At 45.0% G+C, this 25131-nt stretch overlaps 1 protein-coding gene across 1 annotated transcript in view; it reads left to right on the top strand.

The window, feature by feature from the left end:
- CDHR5 (cadherin related family member 5) overlaps positions 1-25131 on the top strand; it is a 209022-nt gene that overhangs the window by 83056 nt on the left and 100835 nt on the right. Inside the window, exons 9-12 of the mRNA XM_063944193.1 lie at positions 1385-1490; positions 3775-3971; positions 6265-6613; positions 15428-15522. Of these exons, the coding sequence (XP_063800263.1) occupies positions 1385-1490; positions 3775-3971; positions 6265-6613; positions 15428-15522 (747 nt within the window). The remainder of the gene's footprint in view (positions 1-1384; positions 1491-3774; positions 3972-6264; positions 6614-15427; positions 15523-25131) is intronic.

The raw sequence follows: 25131 nt of genomic DNA on the forward strand, positions 1-25131 counted from the left end.
TGAAGAAGTCTGGAGTGGAATGAGACGTATTCCACCATATCGAAGGTAGACACAATGGACCCCAGGACCTGCATCGCTGAGTGAATGGAGACTCAGCGGTTGTAAAGAAGTTTGCATACTTGCATTTGTAGTGCAGAAATCTTGTTGTATGCTGACAGAAAGATTCTTTGCAGCTGTGACTTCAACAGGACCCCTAGATGTAGCATTTGTTGGGAAGGCATCAGGTAGGATTTTTTTCAGTTGTAGAAATGCTATGGTCATCTGAAGATGTAGATGGAGGATCTCTGGGGATTGTGCCAGGATGAGCAAATGGTCCAGATAAGATAAGATTCTGACTCCCAGGAGATGGAGCTGGGCCACCATGACAACCATTATTTTGGTGAAGACCTGGGGAGCCGTGGATAGGCCAAACGGTGATGCTTGGAATTGGTGATGCTTTTGTAGGACAGCAAATCTGAGAAACCGATGATGAGATGTAATAGGCACATATAGGTATGCATCCTGGATATCCAATGACGCCATAAAATCCCCTGGTTCCAGAGCTAGCACTATGGAATGGAGGGTTTCCATATGAAACCTGGGCACCCGGATAAACTTGTTCAGAGACTTAGATTTAAAATAGGACGATGAGACCCATTGGGCTTCTGAACTAAGAAGAGACAGGATAGCTTTTTGAAGTGCCAGGGCCCTGGCTAGATCCTTTAGAGGACCTGTGCAAAAGAATTGATAAGGGGTCTGCTGCAGGAATGTTAGAGCATACCCGTGGGAGACTACTTACTGAACCTGGGCATCTGTGGTGGTATGACACCAGGTGCTTGCATAATGAAGAAGTCAGCCTACAACCCTGGGTCTCCCAGGAGGGGGCCTACCCCATCAGGCGGTGGGATTGTCAGTGTGTTTGCCTGCTGGGTATCTGGGAGCCCATGCCTTTTTTGAACAGGTTTGGAAGACCTGTTTGAGGTTGTGTGGTGTGGAAATGGTTGTCCTTTAACTTTTCCTTGAGGATGAAAGGACCAGGTATAGGTAGGTTTTCGACCTTGGGGTATTTGTCGAAGGTAGAAATGCAGTCTTAGAGGCTGCAAGTGTCGCCACGATTTCATCCAATTTCTTACCAAACAGGATGTCACCTGTAAATGGTAAGGCTTGAAGGGCCTTTTTAGAATCACTATCTGCTTTCCATGATCACAACCAGATCATTCGCCATGCAGTCACAGAGGTAGCTGAGACCTTAGATATTAGCAGACCCATGTCTAAAGCCACTTCTCCTAGGTAAGAGGCCGCCTCTCTAATATTGGCAATGTGAGACAATTGTACCTTATTAGCATCAGAAGGCATGCTGTCTTCCAGAGAATCCGCCTAACTCTCATTTGCCTTTGCTACCCAGGCCAAGGCCATAGCTGGTCTAGTGACTGCTCCTGAAAAAGACTCTATAGATTTAAGCCAAGTTTCCACTTTCCTATCTGTGGCATCTTTCAATGATGACGCTGATGGTATGATTAACGTGGAGCTACGCACAAGGCGTGCCACATGGGAATCCACAGTTGGATGTGCTTAAGGTAATTAGTTTTGGTATCTGAAATTTCTTGCTAGGTGTAGCCCATGCTTCTTGCATAAGTTCCGTAAGCTGCTCTCACTGAGGGAATTCAGTTTGCACTACTTTAGGGTGCATAAAGACCGGCACTTTTGATTTATGAGCTGGCTGTTCCTCCTCTCTTTCCAGTATATACTTAACCACCCTTACTAGGGCAGGTACATCTATTGTAGAATGACGCTCCTCCTCAGATGAGGGGGGGTCAAGGAGAAAAGCGTCTGTCTGATCTGGTTCCCCAGATGATTGCTCAGAGTCTGACAACTGCGTCGACTGTGAGGATTCTATAGTATCCCTCTGCGGCTTAGTAACTGCAGACTTTTCAGTTTGCAACATCTGCTAGAATGCTGCGGAGGCCTGTGCTAACTTTTGTGCTGAGTGTGACAGTACATCCACCCAGGGGGCCTTCATAGGGAGCATATATTAGGAGCAGGCTGCGGGAGGCAATCATGAGACCACCTGTCGGGATCCTGCGCCCAGCGCCAGTGTAAATGTTGCCCCGGTGGATTAGTGGGGTCACGAATGGACCGGCGCCCACATCAGCGCCTCTGGTCCTCCTCTGCAACTGGAACAGAGACAGCCCTTAAAAACACGGTCCCTGCAAACGGAGACCCGCCCACCCTTTACCCCTGATGTCCAGTGCAGTCTCTGGAGCCCCGGGAGCCTTGCTAGCTGTCAGCTGCCCGGCGCCTGCCGAAATCACCAGACCGCTCACTGGTGTTGCGGCAGCGGTGGGGGTTTGTAGGAGTAGCAGTGCTGGCGTCCATGGGACAGCGCTGCTACTCTGTAGTAATAAAAAATAGAAATAACAATAAACCATTAAAATAAGCTTGGGGCTAATGGTGCATCCAGCTCCTGCCGGTACCAGAGTAAAACTGAAGTCCCTGAGCTAGGAACGGGGTATAAGGAGAGAGGACCAAAGCATTCTGGGAAGTCGAAAAGCTTTAACTGTCTGGTGTCCGGGTCCTCTCCACGGCCTACAACCCGATGTTTCCTGTGGAGACTATGAACCCTGAAGAAGAAAATACTTTACCACGTGTGGGAAGAATTCAGTTCTCTGATGCAAGCCTCCAATAATAAAGGCATTGGCCCAAAAAGCTTATAGGGAATTGCCCATTTAGGTGCTAATTCTGGGTTGCACAGATCTCTCCTTTTGGACGCAAGTGTATACACAGTAGAGATGTGCGGCTGGTACTTTTCGTGTTTTGTGTTTTGGTTTTGGTTCTAATTCCACTTTCATGTTTTGGTTTTGGCTTGGTTTTGCCAAAACCACCCTTTCGTGTTTTGGTTTTGCTTTTGGATCTGGATGATTTTTGAAAAAAACATAAAAACAGCTAAAATCATAGAATTTGGGGGTAATTTTGCTCCTACAGTGTTATTAACCTCAATGACATTCATTTCCACTCATTTCCAGTTTATTCTAAACACCTCACACCTCACAATATTGTTTTTAGGCCTAAAAGTTGCACCGAGGTGGCTGTATGACTAAGCTAGATGACACAAGTGTGCGGCACAAACACCTGGCCCATCTAGGAGTGGCACTGCAGTTGCAGACAAGATCGCACTATTCAAAAACTAGTTTCCAAACAGCACATGATGCAAAGAAGAAAAAGAGGTGCAATGAGGTAGCTGGATGGCCAAGCTAAGCGGCACAAGTGTGCCGCACAAACACCTGGCCCATCTAGGAGTGGCACTGCAGTGTCAGACAGGATGGCACTTTTCAAAAACTAGGCCCCAAACAGCACATCATGCAAAGATGTAGAAGAGGTGCAATAAGATAGCTGTATGACTTCTTAAACGGTTTTTTAACAACATATTAAATGGTGCATCTATTGATGTTATGACTTCCTTGGCAAGTATAGTTGTTATTCCAAAACTGGATCGGGACCCAGAGCTAGTCACTAATTATACACCCATATCACTTTTAAATGTTGATATCAAGATCTATGCGAAACTATTGGCTAATAGGCTGGGGCCCATTCTCCCTAAATTGATTCACCCGGACCAGGTCGGTTTCATACCTGGACATCAAGCTCTTGATAACACGTGCAGGACAGTTGATTTGATTCATGAAATACATAGATGAAAGATACCGGCTCTGGTCCTGGGTTTAGATGCCGAAAAGGCGTTTGATTGGATTCAATGGCCTTTTATGTTTCACATGCTTCAACATGCGGGTATTACAGGCCGCTTCTTCCAAGGAGTATCTGCATTATATAGTAACCCCAGGGCAGCTGTACTTGCCAATGGAGTGATGTCTCTGTCTTTCCAAATTGCTAATGGCATGCGACAGGGTTGTCCGCTCTCCCCTTTAATATTCGCCCTCTCTATAGAACCCCTCGCTGCACGGATCCGTGCCAACCCATATATTAAAGGAGTAAAGGTAGGTGCTGTCGAACACAAAATTGCACTGTACGCAGACGAAGTTCTACTCACTATCTCCAATCCTATACACTCTCTGCCCCATCTTTTTCGAGAAATAGAGGAGTTTGGAGTACACTCTGGTTATAAAATTAATACTGATAAGACTCAGGTTTTAGATTTTTATATCACGCAAAGTGCGAAAGATAGCCTGACAAGTAGGTTTAATTTTCGTTGGAACACGAGGCAGCTCACATACTTGGGAGTTGCTATAACCAAAATTATTATCATCTTTTTCAGGCCAATTACCCCAAATTACTAACCCAACTTCAAAGAGACCTTGAAAATTGGGGAAGCCGATATATCTCTTGGATCGGCCGTATCAATGCTGTTAAAATGAACTTATTGCCCAAACTCCTCTATTTGTTCCAAACACTTCCTGTTCAGGTGCCTCCATACGTTTCAAAAACTTCCAACACGCCACGTCACAATTTTTTCTGGTCCAAAAAGAAGCCTAGAGTGAAATGTGTAACATTACAAAAACATTCCTCGGAAGGCAGCCTAGGGGTCCCGGACTTTAAGGCCTACTATATAGCTGCCAAATTAGCACAATGTATCCAATGGAATGCTCCGAAAACTGAGAGGGTGTGGGTCTCAATAGAAACTGACTCCGTCAACTTGAATTATATTTCTTCCTTATTATGGCTCCCCTGTTTAGCACGCACTCGCTCGACTAAATCCCATCCGGTAGTCTCCCATTCCTTAGACATCTGGGACTCTGCTAATCGTAAATATGTACCACTCGGCTCCGCTCCCTAGCCCTTTGGTTCCATAATTCGATAACGCTTTGTTTCAGCCAGGCCATTATCCAAATGCTTTCTTGGCGGGAGGGTGGGGTAAGACTCAGGGACGTGCGGTGAGCTAAATAGCTCAGGAGGCACTGGCTAGCACCAGAGCCACATTTACACGCAATATATGAGCCAAAGGGTACATGGGGGCATTATACACATGTGCAGCAGTATAAACTCCTGAAAATTTTGTGAGTTTTGATTAGAAATGTGATGAAAAGACAGATAGATGAGGCACAGCCTCACCTGCCATAGACTTTTTACTCCACAGTTTCGGTTATAAAAATGATTAGAATAATGCAAAAAAGATATTTCAAACATATTCTTTGTATTTTTCATATATTTTATTGTTATGCACACCAGTGCCTGCAGGAAAGTACTGGTGTCAGGACTGTTATGCACTCCAGTGCCTGCAGGAATGTACTGGTGTTTGAACTGTTATGCAAAACAAATGGACTTACAGACAGACTGGGGAATATGACATAACGTACACAGAAGGTGATAGGTTAACAAAATACACACAAAGTGAACAGAGAAGCCCAGAGGCTAAGGAACTGGGTATCTCCCTTGTATTAGAACTGCTCAGATGGGAAAAGCAAGATGTTGTGTTTTAATACGTAGAGAACCCGAAATGCTGTTGCTAAGGGCAACAGCAAAACCCTAAAGGGTTACCAACGGGTGTGGCAGTAAACTCCTTGGTCAGAGATGGAATGATAGACACAAGGAGAGTCTCCACAATCCTAATTCTCACTTGCAGTGCACAGGTTCAGCTTACTGCCACTAAACTGACCCCTGACACCTAGCACAGTGAGACAGGATTAGACAGGCAAGTCTCAGAATACAGCCGCAAACTTGCTAAGTTCACAGAGTAGTAACAGAACCCCAGCAAGCTAAACAACTGACTCCAGTCTTACTGCTAGGTCTGGATTGGCAGAGTGTAATACCAAATCCCCAGGCCTATTTGCAGTAAGCAACAAACAAATACAAAGCTACACAGTACTGGCTAACTTTCAGAAACTGACTAACCAACAAAGATTCAGCAGCATCTGCTTACCCTGAGAAGAGGCCTTATAAAGCAGGTGCTGTCCACGCCCCACTCAGACCTCACAGACTGTGAGCACAAAAACCAGCACCGGATCCCCTGCCATGCACAGAGCCTATAACCACTGCACAGCAAAAGACCCGAACCGGAGTATCAGCTGCGCTCAGGTCACTCCGCTAGCACTTGTCTCCCGGTTGCCATGACGACGTGGCAGCACAGGGCAGGAGACCCTAACATTTATACAGTAAAAACTCTGGCACAAACGTTAGTATGACAGGAAGGGCTCTGCCTCACCTGCCTCACCCCACCGCACGTCACTGGCAAGACTACTGAATGACCTAACAACAGATTTCCTGTTCCCATCCTTCTTAGATCTCCAATCCAAATTTGCTTTATCTCACAAACTCTTCTTCCAATACTTGCAGATCCGACACTTCCACTCCACGCTTCTTACACAACTTAATCACAGATCGCTGACCACCTTAGAAGATCTTGCAATGCGTAAGGACTCGACTAGAGGACTTATTTCCACTATCCATAGATCACTGGTGCCCCCCTCACAATCAGATAAGGAACCTCATGAAAGGGCATGGGAATTAGACTTTGGGGAAATGTTAGATTGTGATGAATGGTCTGATATCTACTCTAGCCTAGTGTCTAGCTCCATTTGTGTTCGAGCAAAGGAAAATGCGTATAAGCTCTTTTACAGATGGTATTACATTCCCACTCGACTTGCTAAAATGTACCCAGAGTTATCGCCGTTATGTTGGAGATGTAAGACAATGGATGGAACGTTCCTGCATATTTGGTGGGAGTGCCCTGAACTACTTCCCCTTTGGAGGGAAATTGGGTCCCTAGTGAACTCGATCCTAGGGGTTCATATACCCCTGTGCCCCAAGCATTTCCTTCTTTCCGTGTTGTTGCCTGGGGCTTCTCGATGTCAGACTAAACTATTCACCCATATGGTTCTAGCAGCTAGGTGTGCCATAGCATCGTCCTGGAAATCCAAAGAGGTTCCTACTCTGGGAGAAATTGTAGGGAAGATATGGCACATCTATACCATGGAACATATTACCAGCATCTTAAAGGGCTCTTCTGGGGCCTTTCTTAGGATCTGGGAACCCTGGATGTCCTTTTTCAAGACCTCTCCACCTTTCCATTAAATGACCTCTGCTCTCCCACACTCTATAAATGGTCTGCGATACCACACAATGTTTTTCCGGCTCATTTCCCAAAGGACAGGGCCGTCCGAGTTATCCCCCCATCTCTGTATACTATATCTTACTGTTCTTCTCTCTTCCCCTTCACCTTTTAGACTAGGTTCCTATCCTCCCTTTCTCTTTTCCCTCCCCCCTGATTTTTCTCTGTTTCTATACTATTTCACATTATATTAAAAATTGATGAGACTGATTTTTGGTTTATAAATGTGCATGTTTACAGGAATCTTCTCTTATAGGTTCTTGATTTCCCCTACTGGGGTGTTCATTGTAATTTGTTGATTCTGCAAGAATTCTTTTGCATACTGTTACCATAATTTCCTGTATTGTATCTCATCTGCCTAATAAAAAAAAAAAAAAGATAGCTGTATGACTAAGCCAAGCGACACAAACAATTGGCCCATCTAGGAGTGGCACTGCAGTGGCAGACAGGAGGGCAGATATCAAAAAAAGGCCCCAAACAGCACATGATGCAAAGAAGAAAAAAAGGTGCACCGAGTTTTCTGTATGACTAAGCTAAGCGACACAAGCACCTGGCCCATCTAATAGTGTCACGCAGTGGCTGAATGTCAAGAGTGGGCCACAAATGTTCGGTCCACTGACAGCATCTCCAGCACGCCCTTGTCATTTTAAAAAAATTCTGCAATTGGTGGACTTATACGGCAGTACCTAGGACTAATACAGCAGTACCCCTGGACTCATACGGCAGTGTCAGACAGGATGGCACTTTTCAAAAACTAGGCCCCAAACAGCACCTCATGCAAAGATGTGGAAAAGGTGCAATGAGGTAGCTGTATGACTAAGCCAAGCGACACAAACAATTCCCACTAGAATTATACGTCCAAATCACTGGCATTATACGTCAAAATCACTGGAATTAAATGGCAAAATCACTGGGATTATACATCCAAATCACTGGAATTATACGTCCAAATCACTGGAATTAAATGGCAGTACAACTGGACATATACAGAAGTGTCAGACAGGATGGCAGTTTAAAAAAATAGTCCCCAAACAGCACATGATGATAAGAAAAAGAGGTGCAAGATGGAAATGTCCTGGGGCCCTCCCACCCACCCTTATGTTGTATAAACAGGAAATGCACACTTTAACAAACCAATCATTTCAGCGACAGGGTCTGCAACACGGCTGTGGCTGAAATGACTGGTTTGTTTGGGCCCCCACCAAAAAAAGAAGCACTCAATCTCTCCTTGCACAAACTGGCTCTACAGAGGCAAGATGTCAACCTCATCCTCATCTTCTGATTCCTCACCCCTTTCACTGTGTACATCTTCCTCCTCACAGAGTATTAATTTGTCCCCACTGGAATCCACCATCACAAGTCCCTCTGTACTTTCTGGAGGCAATTGCTGGTAAAGGTCTTCCCGGAGGAATTTATAATTTATTTTGATTAACATCATCTTCTCCACATTTTGTGGAAGTAACCTCCTACGCCGATCGCTGACAAGGTTACCGGCTGCACTAAACACTCTTTCAGAGTACACACTGGAGGGGGGGCAATTTAGGTAAAATAAAGCCAGTTTGTGCAAGGGCATCCAAATTGCCTCTTTTTCCTGCCAGTATACATACGGACTTTCTGACATACCTACGTGGATGCTGTCACTCATAATCCTCCACTATTCTTTCAATGGTGACAGAATCATATGCAGTGATAGTAGACATGTCAGTAATCGTTGGCAGGTCCTTCAGTCTGGACCAGATGTCAACACTCGCTCCTGACTGCCCTGCATCACCGCCAGTGGGTGGGCTAGGAAATCTTATCCTTTTCCTTGCAGCCCCAGTGGTGGGAGAAATTGAAGGAGGAGCTGTTGACGGGTCACGTTCTGCTTGAGTTGACAATTTACTCACCAGCAGGTCTTTGCACCTCTGCACACTTGTGTCTGCTGGAAAGAGAGATACAATGTAGGCTTTAAACCTAGGATCGAGCACGGTGGCCAAAATGTAGTGCTCTGATTTCAACAGATTGACCACCCTTGAATCCTGGCAAAGCGAATGAAGGGCTCCATCCACAAGTCCCAAATACTTTGCGGAATCGCACCGTCTTAGCTCCTCCTTTAATTTCTCCAGCTGCTTCTGCAAAAGCCTGATGAGGGGAAGGACCTGACTCAGGCTGGCAGTGTCTGAACTGACTTCACGTGTGGCAAGTTCGAAGGGTTAGAGAACCTTACACAAGACAGAAATCATTCTCCACTGCACTTGAGTCAGATGCATTCCCCCTCCTTTGCCTATATCGTAGGTGGATGTACAGGCTTGAATGGCCTTTTCCTGCTCCTCCATCCTCTGATGCATATAGAGTGTTGAATTCCACCTCGTTACCACCTATTGCTTCAGATGATGGCAGGGAAGGTTCAGGAGTGTTTGCTGGCGCTCCAGTCTTCGGCACGCGGTGGCGGAATGTCGAAAGTGGCCCGCAATTTTTCTGGCCACCAACAGCATCTCCTGTACACCACTGTAATTTTTTAAAAAATTCTGCAACACCAAATTAATTGTATGTGCAAAACATGGGACGTGCTGGAATTTACCCAGATGTAATGCACGCACGATATTGGTGGCATTGCCCAATATCACAAATCCCCAGGAGAATCTAATTGTGGTAAGCCATTCTGCGATGATATCCCTCAGTTTCCGTAAGAGGTTGTTAGCTGTGTGCCTCTTATGGAAAGCTATGAAACATAGCAAAGCCTGCCTAGGAACGAGTAGGCATTTGCGAGATGCTGCTACTGTTGCCGCTACTGTTGTTGCTGTGGGAGGCCATACATCTACCCAGTGGGCTGTCACAGTCATATAGTCCTTAGTCTGCCCTGTTTTACATGTCCGTGGTTAAGTGGACACTAGATACAACCGCATTTTGTAGGACAGTGCTAAGTCTTTTTCTGACGTCTTTGTACATTCTCGATATCGCCTGCCTAGTGAAGTGAAACCTAGATGGGTTTTGGTACCGGGGACACAATACCTCCATCAATTGTCTAAATCCCACTGCACTAAAGGCGGATACTGGACGCACATCTAACACCAACATAAGTGTGAAGGCCTCAGTTATCCGCTTTGCAACAGGATGACTGCTGTCATATTTGATCTTCCTCACAAAGGACTGTTGGACAGTCAATTGCTTACTGGAAGTAGTACAAGTGGTCTTCCAACTTCCCCTCTGGGATGACGATCGACTCCCAGCAGCAACAACAGCAGCTGCAGCAACAGCAGGCGTACCACTCAAGGATCCTCCCAAGGAATCCCAGTTAGGAGAGGACTCCTCAGTCTTGACAGTGACATGGTCTGCAGAACTACTGATGTTCCTGACTGAGGAGGAAGTTGATGATGAGGGAGTTGGTGGTGTGGCTTGCAGGAGCTTGGGTACAAGAGGAAGAAGGGATTTAGATGTCAGTGGAATGCTTACGCTCTTACCCAAAGTTTCACAACTTGACACTGACTTATGATGAATGCGCTGCAGGTGATGTATAAGGGAGGATGTACCTAGGTGGTTCACATCCTTATCCCTACTTATTACAGATTGACAGAGGCAACAGATGTCTTGACACCTGTTGTCCGGATTTGTGGAGAAATAATTCCACAACGAAAAGGTGGCCTTTTTGGTAGTTTGCCCAGGCATCACAATGGGCTTCTTCATCCCACGGACAACAGGTGTTTCCCCTGGTGCCTAACTTAAACAAACCACATCACCATCAGAATCCTCATTGTCAACTTCCTCCTCAGTGCCAGCAACACCCATATCCTCATCCTGGTGTACTTCAACAGTAACATCTTCAATTTCAATATCAGAAACTGGACTGTGGGTGCTCCTTCCAGCACTTGCAGGGGGCGTGCAAATGGTGGAAGGAGCCACCTCTTCCCGTCCAGTGTTGGGAAGGTCAGGCATCGCAACCGCCGACACACTTGGACTCTCCTTGGGGATTCCTTGGTGATTTGTGATACCATCTCAGAACGCACAGTTCTTTTCTGTGCTTTTTTCAGCTTAACTCTTTTAATTTTTCTAGTGGGAGGATGAGGGCTTCCATCGTCATGTGAAGCTGAACCACTAGCCATGAACATAGGCCAGGGCCTCAGCCGTTCCTTTGCCACTCCGTGTCGTAAATGGCATATTGGCAAGTTTACGTTTCTCCTAAGACCATTTAAATTAATTTTTTCGTGTCTGTTTACTGAACTTTGGCTTTTTGGATTTTACATGTCCTCTACTAACACATTGGGCATCGGCCTTGGCAGACGACGTTGATGGCATTTCATTGTCTATGTCATGGCTAGTGGCAGCATCTTCAGCAGTAGGAGGAAGTGGTTCTTGATCTTTCCCTGTTTTATCATCCAAATGTTTGTTCTTCATTATTTTTTTGGAGTTATATAACACAATATGGGGCACAGGAATGACTGATGGCTGATGGCCGGGACACTACCACTAGTCTGATGCAGCACAACACAGCAGCACTCTAAGGGACTTGTTGTTGTTATTATTATTATTATTATTATTATAATACGGCAGCAGTGGACATATAGCAGCAGCACATACCACTGTGACTTCCTGGTCACTGGAATGACTGATGTCCAGGACACTACCACTGGTCTGATGCAGCAGTGGACATATAGCAGCAGTGTATACCACTGTGACTGCCTGGTCACTGGAATGACTGATGGCCAGGACACTACCACTGGTCTGATGCAGCACAACACAGCAACACTGTAAGGTACTTATTGTTGTTATTATTATTATTATTATACGGCAGCAGTGGACATATAGCAGCAGTGTATACCACTGTGACTGCCTGGTCACTGGAATGACTGATGGCCAGGACACTACCACTGGTCTGATGCAGCACAACACAGTAACACTGTAAGGGACTTGTTGTTATTATTATTATTATTATTATTATTATTATTATACGGCAACAGTGGACATATAGCAGCAGCGTATACCACTGTGACTGCCTGGTCACTGGAATGACTGATGGCTGATGCACTACCACTGGTCTGATGTAGCACAACACAGAAACACTGAACTGATGCAGCACAACACAGCAGCAATGGACATATGGCAGCAGAGGACACAAACACTGTGACTGGACAAATACAGCACAAGACACTACCACAGAGGACACTGAGGAAGGAGACACATCCTCTCTCTACACTCTCCAATGCAGGAGTGAAAATGGCGGGGACGTGCGGCTCCTTATATGGAATCCAAACCCCACGAGAATCCAACAGCGGGATGATGACGTTTTGCCTCTTTCTGGTTTCCGAGTCAGGCAGGAAAACCTGAGCCTGGCTCCGGACCGGACTCGAATGGTAAGTTCGGTGCGGTTCGGTTCTCTGAGAACCGAACCCGCACATCTCTAATACAGAGTATGTGCAGATTTGACTTAAGCCAACTTTTCTTAATTCCGTCCTATTCCGAGTTGGAAGCAACTTGACTGACTGTCTTTCTATGAAATAGGGTGCTGTAGGGCGGAAACTGGGCAGTGACAGCGAGATCGCTCGTAACCACCCTGACTTGTGGGAGTTTCATGGGCGTACCATGGGTGTGTCATGGGAGTTTCATGGGTGTATATGATTAGCTCTGTGTAAGTCATGCATATGGGGCAGGGAGGTCTGTTTCACATGTATCTACTGCACCTAGCATGAGGCTGACGCGATAACAGATACTAGAGATGTGTGCTATGGCGACCGGCGTAAGATCAATGTGCAGCACGTGTCTCTGCTTGCTGCAGGATAAATCAGCTAATGCGGCTGAACCTCAATGCTTAACATCTTTGCTTGCTGCTCTAAATCTGTCCCTTAATTGCTTCACGCACTGAAAAAAGTTACAACATCAGCGGTGGCTCCTACCTTTAAGAAGGAGGGAGGCTGCTGTGGACCAGGTCCCGGGAGAGAAGGAAAGCCATTGTTGCCACCAGCCATGTCCCAGGACCACATATGGTGTTGATCACGGGACATGGTGGTGGCTTGACTGCACATGCTCACTGTATCAGTCTGGCAGTCCTGGAAGGAGCAAACACCTCCCAATGGGACTGCCTGTACTGGGGTTGACTGGCAGGTAGGATTTCTAATAGAAGTCATCTCTGCCAGTCATTGTGTAGGTAAAGCCGATAGGTAAAATCCGCCACTGGACAAATCTATTACCACTACTGTATGATTATTAGGAAGATAATTACCATACACAGTACCCGGTCCATCAGCGTTTGATGGCCCTTAGTTTAAACATAATTATATAATGTATTATTATTATTATCCTTTATTTATATGATGCCACAAGGGTCCTGCAGCGCCTAAATATAAACAAATAAGAACACAAGAAAACAGTGACTTATAACACAAGACAAGTACAAGGTTAATAAACAGAGATGCATCAGTGGTCATGGCACTCAAATAAGCAGCAGGGTGGTGGAAACCAAGGGTTAGGTACAGTTAAAGGGAACATGGAATAGCACATGAGGAAAGAGGGCCTTGCTTATGAGAGTTTACGTTCTAATGCATAGATTGTGAGGTACCACTACATACTGTGACAAGGTGCACACACACGGGGACTTAGGTGAATACTTTCGGTGTTTATTTTACATAGCAGGTCAGCTCATAGCAAGTTGATGCCATACAGTCAGTATTACAAGCAGTAGCATACAGGTACTCACAGCATAGCAGACTCTTGATAGGCTCCAGTGGTCCCTAGTCTGCAGAAATAACTAGATTTCAAGCCAAAAAGTTACACAAGGAAGCTGATGGTGCTGTATATGTAGGGGGTCATTCCGACTTGATTGCTAACTGCCGCTGTTCGCAGCGCGGCGATCAGGCAAAAAATTGGCACTTCTGCGCATGCGTATGGTGCGCACTGCGCACGCGCAAAGTACTTTCACAACAGCCACAGCAGTTTCACACAAGGTCTAGTGACGCTTTTCAGTCGCACTGCTGATCGGTGAGTGATTGACAGGAATGGGGCATTTCTGGGAGGTAACTGACCATTTTCCAGGAGTGTGCTGAAAAATGCAGGCATGTCAGATAAAAACGCAGGCGTGCCTGGGAAAACGGGGGAGTGGCTGGCCAAATGCAGGACGTGTTTGTGACGTCAAAACAGGAACTAAACAGACTGAAGTGATCGCAAGGTAGGAGTAGGTCTGCAGCTACTCAGAAACTGCTTGAAAAATTTTTGCCGCCATCCTGCGATCCTTTCGTTTGCACTTCTGCTAAGCTAAGATACACTCCCAGAGGGCGGCGGCTTAGTGTTTGCACTGCTGCTATAAGCAGCTAGCAAGCGATCAACTCGGAATGAAGGCCGTAGTGCAGAAAACAGAGCCAAACAAACCACCATTCTCAAGAATAAAGCAGTCTAACAAGGAAATTTGTAGTAGATGTGGAAATGCTCACAATTCTAAAATGTGCCCTGCTTATTGTAAAACCTGCATGAAATGTTGTAGCCTTTGCCAAATGCTGTAAAATGAAAGTGCGTACTGTTAAATAGGCAGAGGAATTCTTTGTGGATTGCATTGAACTTTGCAATGCAGATAAGAAAGAATGCATTGTCCCTTTAACTGTGAACGAGATTGTCATTCCCTGTAAGCTTGATACTGGCACACAGGTGAATTTAATATAATTTCAAGGCTTCAAGACTTTTAGAGTAAAACCTAAAATTCATCCAGTCAAAGTGAAAGTTACAGGGTACACTGGGGAGGTAATTCCTCTTAAAGGTACATGTCTAGTGATACTGAAATATAAAGGACAACAGTTTAAAACATCTTTACTGATTGTGGATAAATATGTGCAACCGATTCTAGGATTAAGTTCCTGTGAGAAACTAAGATTGCTAAAGATGGTTTTTATGGTGACATCACAAGTAGAAGATGACTGCAAATCGATGAATACAGAGACGTGTTTGAAGGTCTAGGTTGTTTGCCTGGAGAGCATAAAATAAATCTAGACACGCAAGTTTCTTCAGTAATGCACCCCTGTAGAAAAGTGCAGTTTGTGCTGAGAGAAAAACTAAAACAAGAGTTAAACCACATGGAAGCCATGGGTGTGATACAGAAAGTTGATGAGCCTACTGGTTAAGCTCCTTAGTAATTGTTGAAAAGAAAAATGGACAACTCAGACCCCAGAGATTTAAACAAAGCTATTAAATGAGAACATTTCAAACTACCAACCAGAGATGAAATTATGTTGCAATTTGCGGGAGTAAAATGGTTCAGTAAATTGGATGCATCTTCAGGATTCTGGCAAATGAAGCTAGATGAGGCTAGCTCAAAGCTTTGTACATTTAATACACCAGGTTGATACAGATTTCTTCGACTACCATATGGTATATTGTCTGCTCCAGAAGTATATCACAAAAGGATACACATGATTTTTTAACATATTCCAGGTGTTGAAACAACGATGGATGACATTATTGTCTGGGGATCTACAAAGGAAGAACATGATTCTAGGTTGAGACAAGTAATAGAACTTGTCAAGAAAGTGAGTCTAAAGCTAAACAAGGACAAATGTGAATTTGGCATGAATACACTTACCTTTATGGGCGACGTGGTCTCGGATCTAGATGTAAAACCAGACCCAAGGAAAATATCAGCCATAGTGAACATGGAACGTCCTAACAACAAAGATGATGTCAGAAGAATCCTATGAATGATTACTTACTTAGGAAAGTTTATTTCTCAACTATCTGAATGAACAGCCTCTCTTAGATGGTTGTTGGACAAAGATAACGGGTGGATGTGGTCACATGAACAAGAAGAAAGTTGGCAAAACTTGAAACAGATCATTACAGACCAACCTGTACTAAGATTCTTTGATTCTGCAAAAAGAATAAGAATTTCAGCAGATGCTTCACAATTTGGCCTAGGCTCAGTGTTACAAGAACATGAGGATACATGGCAACCAGTAATCTATGGATCAAGAGTACTGACAAGTGCTGAAACAAGGTATGCTCAGATACAAAAAGAACTTCTAGCGATCACATATGCATGTGAGCAATTTCATCAATTTGTGTATGGTCAAACATTTACAGTGGAAACTGACCACAAGCCATTGGTAGCTATCATGACTAAATCGTTACATGATTGTCCCATGAGAATTCAACAAATGCTTATCAGACTTCATAAATATGATGTACACTTGCTGTACTGTCCCTGTAAATACATGTACATTGCTGATACACTTTCTCGTGCTGTGGACAAAAGTGAAGGTTCCGGAAGTCTGATGGATGGAGAGATATAAGCCTATGTTAAGAGGCTTCTCTACCAGTGTGTCTTGCAAGACAAGAACAGATTAGAAAAGAAACTGAGACAGATGACACAGTGAAAGTGTTGAAAGATGTCATTCTGAAAGGCTGGCCAGCAGAAAAAAATGCGTGCCCGCCGTCTATTCATGATATTATTATTGGATGTACCGCAGTGACCTTACAGTTGTCGATGGTATAATTTACAAAGGCAATAGGTTTGTCTTACCTGCACGACTAAGAAAAACAATGCTGTGCAAGATACATGAAGGCCACTTAGGGGAAGAAAAATGTAAGCGGAGAACGCGTGAGGTTATTTATTGGCCAAGAATGAACCAAGACACAGTACAGATAACAGCTACATGTAAATTATGTCTTACCTATAGACCGAAGCAACAAGTTGAGCCACTGAGTCCTCACGCAGTGCCAGAGAGACCATACCCAAAAGTTGGTGCAGATTTGTTTGATTGTAATGGGAAAACGTACATTTCGTGACTGATTATTATTCTAACTACCCTGAGGTGAAGACACTACATACAACTACTAGTAAAGCTGTAATCAATTGCATGAAGTTAAACTTTGCAAGGCATGGTGTTCCTATGGAAGTGTTCACTGACAACCTCAGTGCTGAATTTAGACAATTTGCTGATGAGTGAGAATTTGTCCATAACACATCAAGTCCCCACTATCCACGCTCAAATGGGTAGGTGGAAAGTTCAGTAAAAACTGTAAAGAGTTTCATGAAAAAAGCTCAAGAAGGTAAAGAAGATTTCTACAAAAGTCTTTTAATCTACCGCAGTACACCTTTACAGAATGGACTTTCTCCTGCACAAATGCTGATGGGAAGGAGGATTAGAGTAAATCTCCCGATACATGATGAACTGATTAATACACATAACTTAGCGTTGGTCAGACTGAGTAAGGAACGTCAACAGGCGAAACAGAAACTGTTCCATGACAAGCGAACAAAAAGCTTATCTGATCTAAAATCGGGTGACCAAGTCCGTCTCAGAGATCATGAGAAAGGTATTTGGGTGCAGAAAGGTATTGTGCAAGCACAAGTAGCACCAATATCTTATACTATACGTACAGAGCGTGGAACGGAGGTAAGAAGCAATCGGGTGGATTTAAGATCTCAACCTAACCATAATGAAGACAACATGACTGAAGAATACCCTTCATCTGACATGTATGATGATCCTGATAATGGTGAACAAACCACGATTTTAGAAAGGTCCAAAATGGTCAACAAAACACAGAGTGTGTATGAAAGACCCAAAAGGGAAATATGCAGACATGAGAGACTCATTGAAACATGTTAGATGATGTTCTTAATATTACGTTGAATTGTTGCACTGAAGGATACATGGCTTATCTTTAAAGAAAAGAGGATGTGATGTTATTGCATTAGAATGTTTAATGGCCCTCATTCCGAGCTGTTCGCTCGCAAGCTGCTTTTGCCTACTGGGAGTGAATCTTAGCTTAGCAAAATTGCGAACGAAAGATTCTCTAAATTGCGAATAGAAATTTCTTAGCAGTTTCTGAGTAGCTCGACACTTACTCTGCCACTGCGATCAGTTCAGTCAGTTTCGTTCCTGGTTTTACGTCACAAACACACCCAGCGTTCGCCCAGACACTCCCCCGTTTCTCCAGCCACTCCCGCGTTTTTCCCAGAAACGGCAGCGTTTTTTCACACACTCCCATAAAACGGCCAGTTTCCGCCCAGAAACACCCACTTCCTGTCAATCACATTATGATCACCAGAACGAATAAAAAACCTCGTAATGCCGTGAGTAAAATACCAAACTTCTTAGCAAATTTACTTGGCGCAGTCGCAGTGCGAACATTGCGCATGCGCAATTAGTGGAAAATCGCTGCGATGCGAGGAAAATTACCGAGCAAACAATTTGGAATGACCACCAATGTTTTTATACCCTCCCTTACTAAAATGTGTAAGCCTGAATCTTCAGTGATGGTTCCTAGGACAAGAGGGAATGCTGGGAAGTGGGTGGTCCAGTGTGCAGTGTGTTTGGCGTTTGTAATGGAATAAAAGAGCACAGCAGTAAACTCACATGCTTCTGTGTCCTAATGATTGGAATAACAAGCATATGAACATCAATCGCTGCACATGCACAATTTGCAGATAATTGCTCACTTGCATGAACATTGGCTATTGCGTATAAACATGAATTAGGCTCATAATGACCCCGATGTCAGACATAATAAAACCATTGTGATAATTGATGGGTCACTGACATTGCCTGAGTTTCCTATATTGTTTCCTATACTGTGTACACTTGCAGGGGTGTATCTACCCATTGGCCAGGATGGCACTCGCCAGGGGCGCCAGCTGAGCAGGGGGTGCCGTCCAACAGTGCCACCCTCGGCCAGTGGGTGGAATCCCTTAAGCCATAGTGTCTGGCAATACCTGCTGTGCCAAGCTGCCTGGGATGGAGGGCGGAGGATCGCTCAGCAGGTAGGAGCTGGCGCCAGTGTCCGGCACCGCAATGCACTACAGGGAAGAAACTGAAAATAAACTACAACTCCCAGCAATCCTTGCTGTCAGGAGCTTCGGGCGGTTAGGGCTACTGGGAGCTGTAGTTTACTTTCAGTTTCTTCACGTAGTTTGGGGCGGTGCCAGCTCCTGCCTGCAGAGCGATCCTCCGCCCTCCATCCCAGGCAGCTCGGCACAGTAGTTATTACCAGACACTACGGCTATCTGGTGGGATGTTATGGGGAGGGGACTAGGGCTATGTTCTGTGTGGGGGGGGGGGCTATGTACTGGATATGCTGGGAGTGGGGGAGACTACTGCTACAGTATGTGCTAAGGGCGGACTACAGCTATGTGCTGGGAGGGGGATGGGGACTATGCCTATGTGTTTCGGGAGGTGAGGGGCTATGTGCAGGGAGGGGGACTATGGCTATATCTATGCTGGCAGGGAACCATTGTTATGTGATGGGAGGGGTGTGGGGACTACTGCATGACTGTGTTGGGAGAGGTGGAGACTACGGTTTTGTGCTGGGGGGACTACGGCTATTCCTTGGAGAGGTGGGGAGGCTATGGCTATTTACTGGGAGGGGACTATGGCTATGTGCTGCGAGGGGGATGGGGACTATAACTGTGCTGGGAGGGGGGAAATAGCTATGAGCTGTATTCTGTTGAGGACTATGGCTATGTTCTGGGGGGACTACAGCTATGTACATTTGAATAGGAGAGTTAGGTAGTGCCAGTGCTGCAAGTATGGCAGTACTGCGAAATTCCGTGCCGGTACGCAGTACCGCCGGGCCGCCACCTTGCAGACACCGTGGAGAGTGCAGCATTCGCCTCTCCTCTCCTCTCGCATTCGCCTCTCCTCTCCTGCCCCCTTCAGTCCATAGACTGGTGGTTTCTCCCCCCTTTGAGTCCGGTGGCTGCGGCAGCATGTACTCAAACGCCGGTTCATGAGGCAGTCAGAGCTCGCGGGCCAGCAGCCAATCAGGAGCCGCCGCTGCCGGACCGTGAGCTCTGACTGACTTACTGACCGGCACCAGAATCTGAGCTACAGGACGCCGCAGAAGGAGACTGGACTGAGGGCAGGAGAGGCTCGTGCTGTACTCTCCTCTCCCCAACAGCAGCAGACAGTGCCGGCCCCAGGCAGCAGCAGAAGCATTAACAACAATGGTGAGTTGCAGTGCTGGGGGCATATCTGGCACTGTGGGGGCATATCTGGCACTATGAGGGCATATCTGGCACTGTGGGGGCATGTGTATCTGGCAATGTAGGGGCATATCTGGCAACATGGGCCATATCTGGCAACGTGGGGAATATGTGTATCTGTCACTGTGGGGGCATATCTAGCACTGTGGGGGCATGTGTATTTGGCAATGTGGAGCATATCTGGCACTGTGGGGGCAAATCTGCCACTATGAGGGCATATCTGGCACTGTGGGGGCATGTGTATCTGGCAATGTAGGTGCATATCTGGCAACATGGGGCATATCTGGCAACATGGGAAATATGTGTATCTGTCACTCTGGGGGCATATCTAGCACTGTGGGGGCATGTGTATTTGGCAATGTGGAGCATATCTGGCACTGTGGGGGCATATGTGTATCTGGCACTGTGGGGCATGTGTGTATCTGGCATTGTGGGGGCATATGTGTATCTGGCACTATTGGGGGCATATGTATATCTGGCACTGCACTATTGGGGTCATATGTGTATCATGCAGTGACGTGCGGAGGGGTGAGGCAGGTGAGGCAGAGCCTTTCCTGTCATACTTACGTTTAAACCAGAGTTTTGACTGAATAAAATATATGAAAAATACTGATAATTTGTTTGAAATATCTTCTTTGCATTATTCTAATAATTTTTATAGCCCAAACTCTGGAGTAAAAAGTCTATAGTAGATGAGGCAGTGCCTCACCCGTGTATCCTTTCCACACATCTCTAATCAAAACTCACCAGATTTCCAGGAGTTTATACTGCTGCACCTGTGTATAATGCCCAGTTGTACCATTTGGCTCATATATTGTATGTAAATCTGGCTCTGGGGTTAGCCAGTGTCTCCTGAGCCATTTAGCTCACCGCACGTCCCTGGTATCACGCCCCCATTTTCATTGGCCATGCCCAATATAGCATGTGGCACACCCATTTTTTGGTGTTCGGCACGTGCACACAGTACCACTAATATTTTTTTTCAACTTGCACCACTGGGCAGTGCACTGCGCTGCACTTCTTTGCACTACTATTTAATTATACTACCTGGCCTTGGGTGGCATTGCCTCCTCAATCAGGCCAGGCACTGCTGATGTCTCCTTAGTGTTATAAGAATTACTGTGTGGGCATAATGTGTAAAGGGAACTGCTACTGTGTGGGCATGATGGCCCTCATTCCGAGTTGTTCGCTCGCTAGCTGCTTTTAGCAGCTTTGCACACTCTAAGCCGTTGCCTACTGGGAGTGTATTTTAGCATAGCAGAATTGCGAACGAAAGATTAGCAGAATTGCGAATAGAAATTTCTTAGCAGTTTCTGAGTAGCTCGAGACTTACTCTGCCATCAGTTCAGTCAGTTTCGTTCCTGGTTTGACGTCACAAACACACCCAGCGTTCGCCAAGACACTCCCCCGTTTCTTCAGACACTCCCGCGTTTTTCCCAGAAACGGCTGCGTTTTTTCGCACACAACCATAAAACGGCTAGTTTCCGCCCAGAAACACCCACTTCCTGTCAATCACACTCCGATCACCAGAACGAAGAGATTTCTTCGTTAAGCCGTGAGAAAAATACCAAACTTTTTATCAAATTTACTTGGCGCAGGCGCTCTGCAAACGTTGCGCATGCGCAGTTTGCGACTAATCGCACCGATGCGAAGAAAAATAACTAGCGAACAACTCGAAATGAGGGCCGATGTGTATAAGGGTTACTACTCTGTAGCATAATTTGAATTGGGGAACTATTGTATGGTCATGTCCCTTTCCCACAAGATTATGTCCCTTTTTGCACATGCACCTTCCCTATTTCAAATATGGGGGGCGCCAGTCCCTTACTTTGCCAGGGGCGCCCAGACCCCTAGATACACCCCTGTACACTTGTTATCTAATAGGATTAATTACTAAAAACTAGAGATGAGTGTGTTCGGTTCTCAGAGAACCTGTCTGTGTGGGGGCGGGAAAGTGGGGCGGCGAGTCTAGTGCTGTGTTGTGCTGCTCAGTCCAGTCCAGTGTAGTCAGTGTCTTATGCTGCATCAGTACAGCCAGTCACAGTGTTGGTGTCCTCTGCTGCCATATGTCCCCAGTGCTGCTGGCTGCTGTATAAGTCCCGTGCATTTTTTGCTGTGTTGTCTTGTATCACAGGGGCAAACGCAGGATTTCTAGAGGGGGGTTTCCAAAAGTTTGATTATAGAGCAATTTTTGCAGGCCCATGAAGGATGCATGATTAGCATGTAACAAGGTATAGTCTGCCCCAGCAAAGTACATTTTATATAATACAGTACAGTAAGTCAGACATACGCAGGCCCAATGATCACGGTAAGCCACTTACCAGACTCTCTCTGGTGCGATGATTGAGCAACAGTAAAAGAAAGGAAAATGGTGACCTCAGACAATAATATTTGTATTATCCTTCCCCAATTTTATTTACAAGGATTTGATACTTGATTTAACTACGGGGAGGCGCACCCAGGAATAGTTTACATAATTGCACAACATACTGTACACAAAAGAAAGTATTCCCATTAAGGGACACTCACAGACTAATATCACAAGCTTTATGAATACTGTAATAGTCTGATACTGTATATTCGGTGACCATAAAAAATGTTACAATTTTATATTTATTTCATAGTTGTTTTTTTTAAACAGTGAAATATAAGGTGACAAATGTGTGAAATAACTAATAAAAATACTACTCTATAACCACTGTCTGTTGTTTGTGTTATTTCAGTGGCATAATATCTTGTGACAAATCTCATTAACAAATCAAGCCTTAGGGGTACATTTACTAAGCGGTGATAAGAGCAGAAAAGTGAGCCTGTGGAGAAGTGCCCATGGCAACCAATCAGCACTGAAGTAACATCTATAATTTGCATACTATAAAATGATACAGAGCTGCTGATTGGTTGATGGGGAAATATCTCCACTGGCTCACTTCTCTGCTCTTATCACTGCTTAGTAAATGTACCCCTTAGCAGGAACCTATCAGTCAGACTTGTCTCCACGAGGTCTTTGCTATCGCAGGTCTACATGTATTATGAGCAGTTTCCCCCCTCCATGAACAAACAGCACAGTACAGGCAAAGCCAGCAACTAGGTAACCCTCACCCGCCGATGCCGCCCCCTCTCCCCCCCCCCCCACGCTCCTACACTCATGCTGATAAAAGAGTATGTAATACAGACTCCCTACTGGCGCCCCGGCATATTCAGACACTTCACCTCGCTAAAGATAGTGACGGAGAATGAAGACAGGCTGCTACCACTGCGCCTCTCACCTCTCCGAGCACCAACGTAAGAACAGCCTGAGTGGAGCTGCCTTACATGTCAGCGCCTAGCCTCTCTGTGTACGTAATGGAGTCAGCTTCTGCAGCCATCCAGGGAGTCTCAGATCCCATGAGTGAGGCTGAGCGCCGGATATGTACTAAAAAAAAAAAAGTCGATCAGCCTGCTTAGCGATTGATCGGCGACCATGGGGGGGGTTTCTAGGTACTCGGACCCCCCCCTGCGTGCGCGTATGCATCAGACCAGGGGTAGTGTCTTGTGCAGCATCAGTCCAGTGACCAGTCACAGTGGTGGTGTCCTCTGCTGCCATATATCCAGTGTTACCGCCATATAATTCCCGTGATAGTGGCATATAATTCCTGTGATACTGGTGTATAATTCCTGTGATATTGCCGTATAATTCTCGGAATACTGGCGTATAATTCCTATGACATTGCCGTAAAATTCCCGTGATACTGTCGTATAATTCCTGTAATATTGCCGTATAATTCCTGTGATATTGCCATATAATTCTCGGAATACTGTCGTATAATTCCCATGATACTGGCGTATAATTCCTGTGATATTGCCATATAATTCTCGGAATACCGGCGTATAATTCCCGTGATACTGACGTATAATTCCTATGATACTGAAGTATAATTCCAGTTATCCTGCTGTATAATTCCATATAAATCCATATAATTCCATATAAATCCAGTCCAGTGGTGCTGCCATATAACTTCAGTGGTGCTGTCCTGTGCTGTATATTATTTACTCCAAATAAGGGGGTTATTAATATTTAATCCAAATAATTTTTACAGGGTTTGCCCTGTGAGGTGTAGGGGTACACTCTCTTGTGTCGCATATTGTGTTATATAACTCCAGAAAAATAATGGATAACAAACATTTGGAGGATAAAATAGGGAAAGATCAAAAACCACTTCCTCCTAGTGCTGAAGCTGCTGCCACTAGCCATGACATAGACGACGAAATGCCATCAACGTCGTCTGCCAAGGCCGATGCCCATTGTGATAGTAGAGGGCATGTAAAATCCAAAAAGCCAAAGTTCAGTAAAAAGACCCAAAAAAAGAAATTTAAATGGTCTGAGGAGAAACGTAAACTTGCCAATATGCCATTTATGACATGGAGTGACAAGGAACGGCTGAGGCCCTGGCCTATGTTCATGACTAGTGGTTCAGCTTCACATGACGATGGAAGCCCTCATAACTGAAGCCTTGACACTTATGTTTGTGTTAGACGTGCGTCCGGTATCCGCCATTAGTGCAGTGGGATTTAGACAATTGATGGAAGTATTGTGCCCCCGGTACCAAATCCTGTCTAGATTCCACTTCACTAGGCAGGCGATACAGAGATTTTGCCATTTAATTCCAGGGATTTGGACGTATAATTATTAATTCCAGTGATTTGGCCAATTAATTCCAGTGATTTGAACGTATAATTACAGTGATTTTGCCAATTAATTCCAGTGATTTGGATGTATAATTACAGTGATTTTGCCAATTAATTCCAGTGATTTGGACGTATAATTACAGTGATTTTGCCAATTAATTCCAGTGATTTGGACGTATAATTACAGTGATTTTGCCAATTAATTCCAGTGATTTGGACGTATAATTATTAATTACAGTGATTTTGCCAATTAATTCCAGTGATTTGGACGTATAATTATTAATTACAGTGATTTTGCCAATTAATTCCAGTGATTTGGACGTATAATTATTAATTACAGTGATTTTGCCAATTAATTCCAGTGATTTGGATGTATAATTGCAGTGATTTTGCCAATTAATTCCAGTGATTTGGACGTATAATTATTACAGTGATTTTGCCAAATAATTACAGTGATTTGGACATATAATTACAGTGATTTTGCCAA

Source organism: Pseudophryne corroboree, chromosome 11 (assembly GCF_028390025.1).
Source record: "Pseudophryne corroboree isolate aPseCor3 chromosome 11, aPseCor3.hap2, whole genome shotgun sequence".
NCBI classification, from domain to species: Eukaryota; Metazoa; Chordata; class Amphibia; order Anura; family Myobatrachidae; genus Pseudophryne; species Pseudophryne corroboree.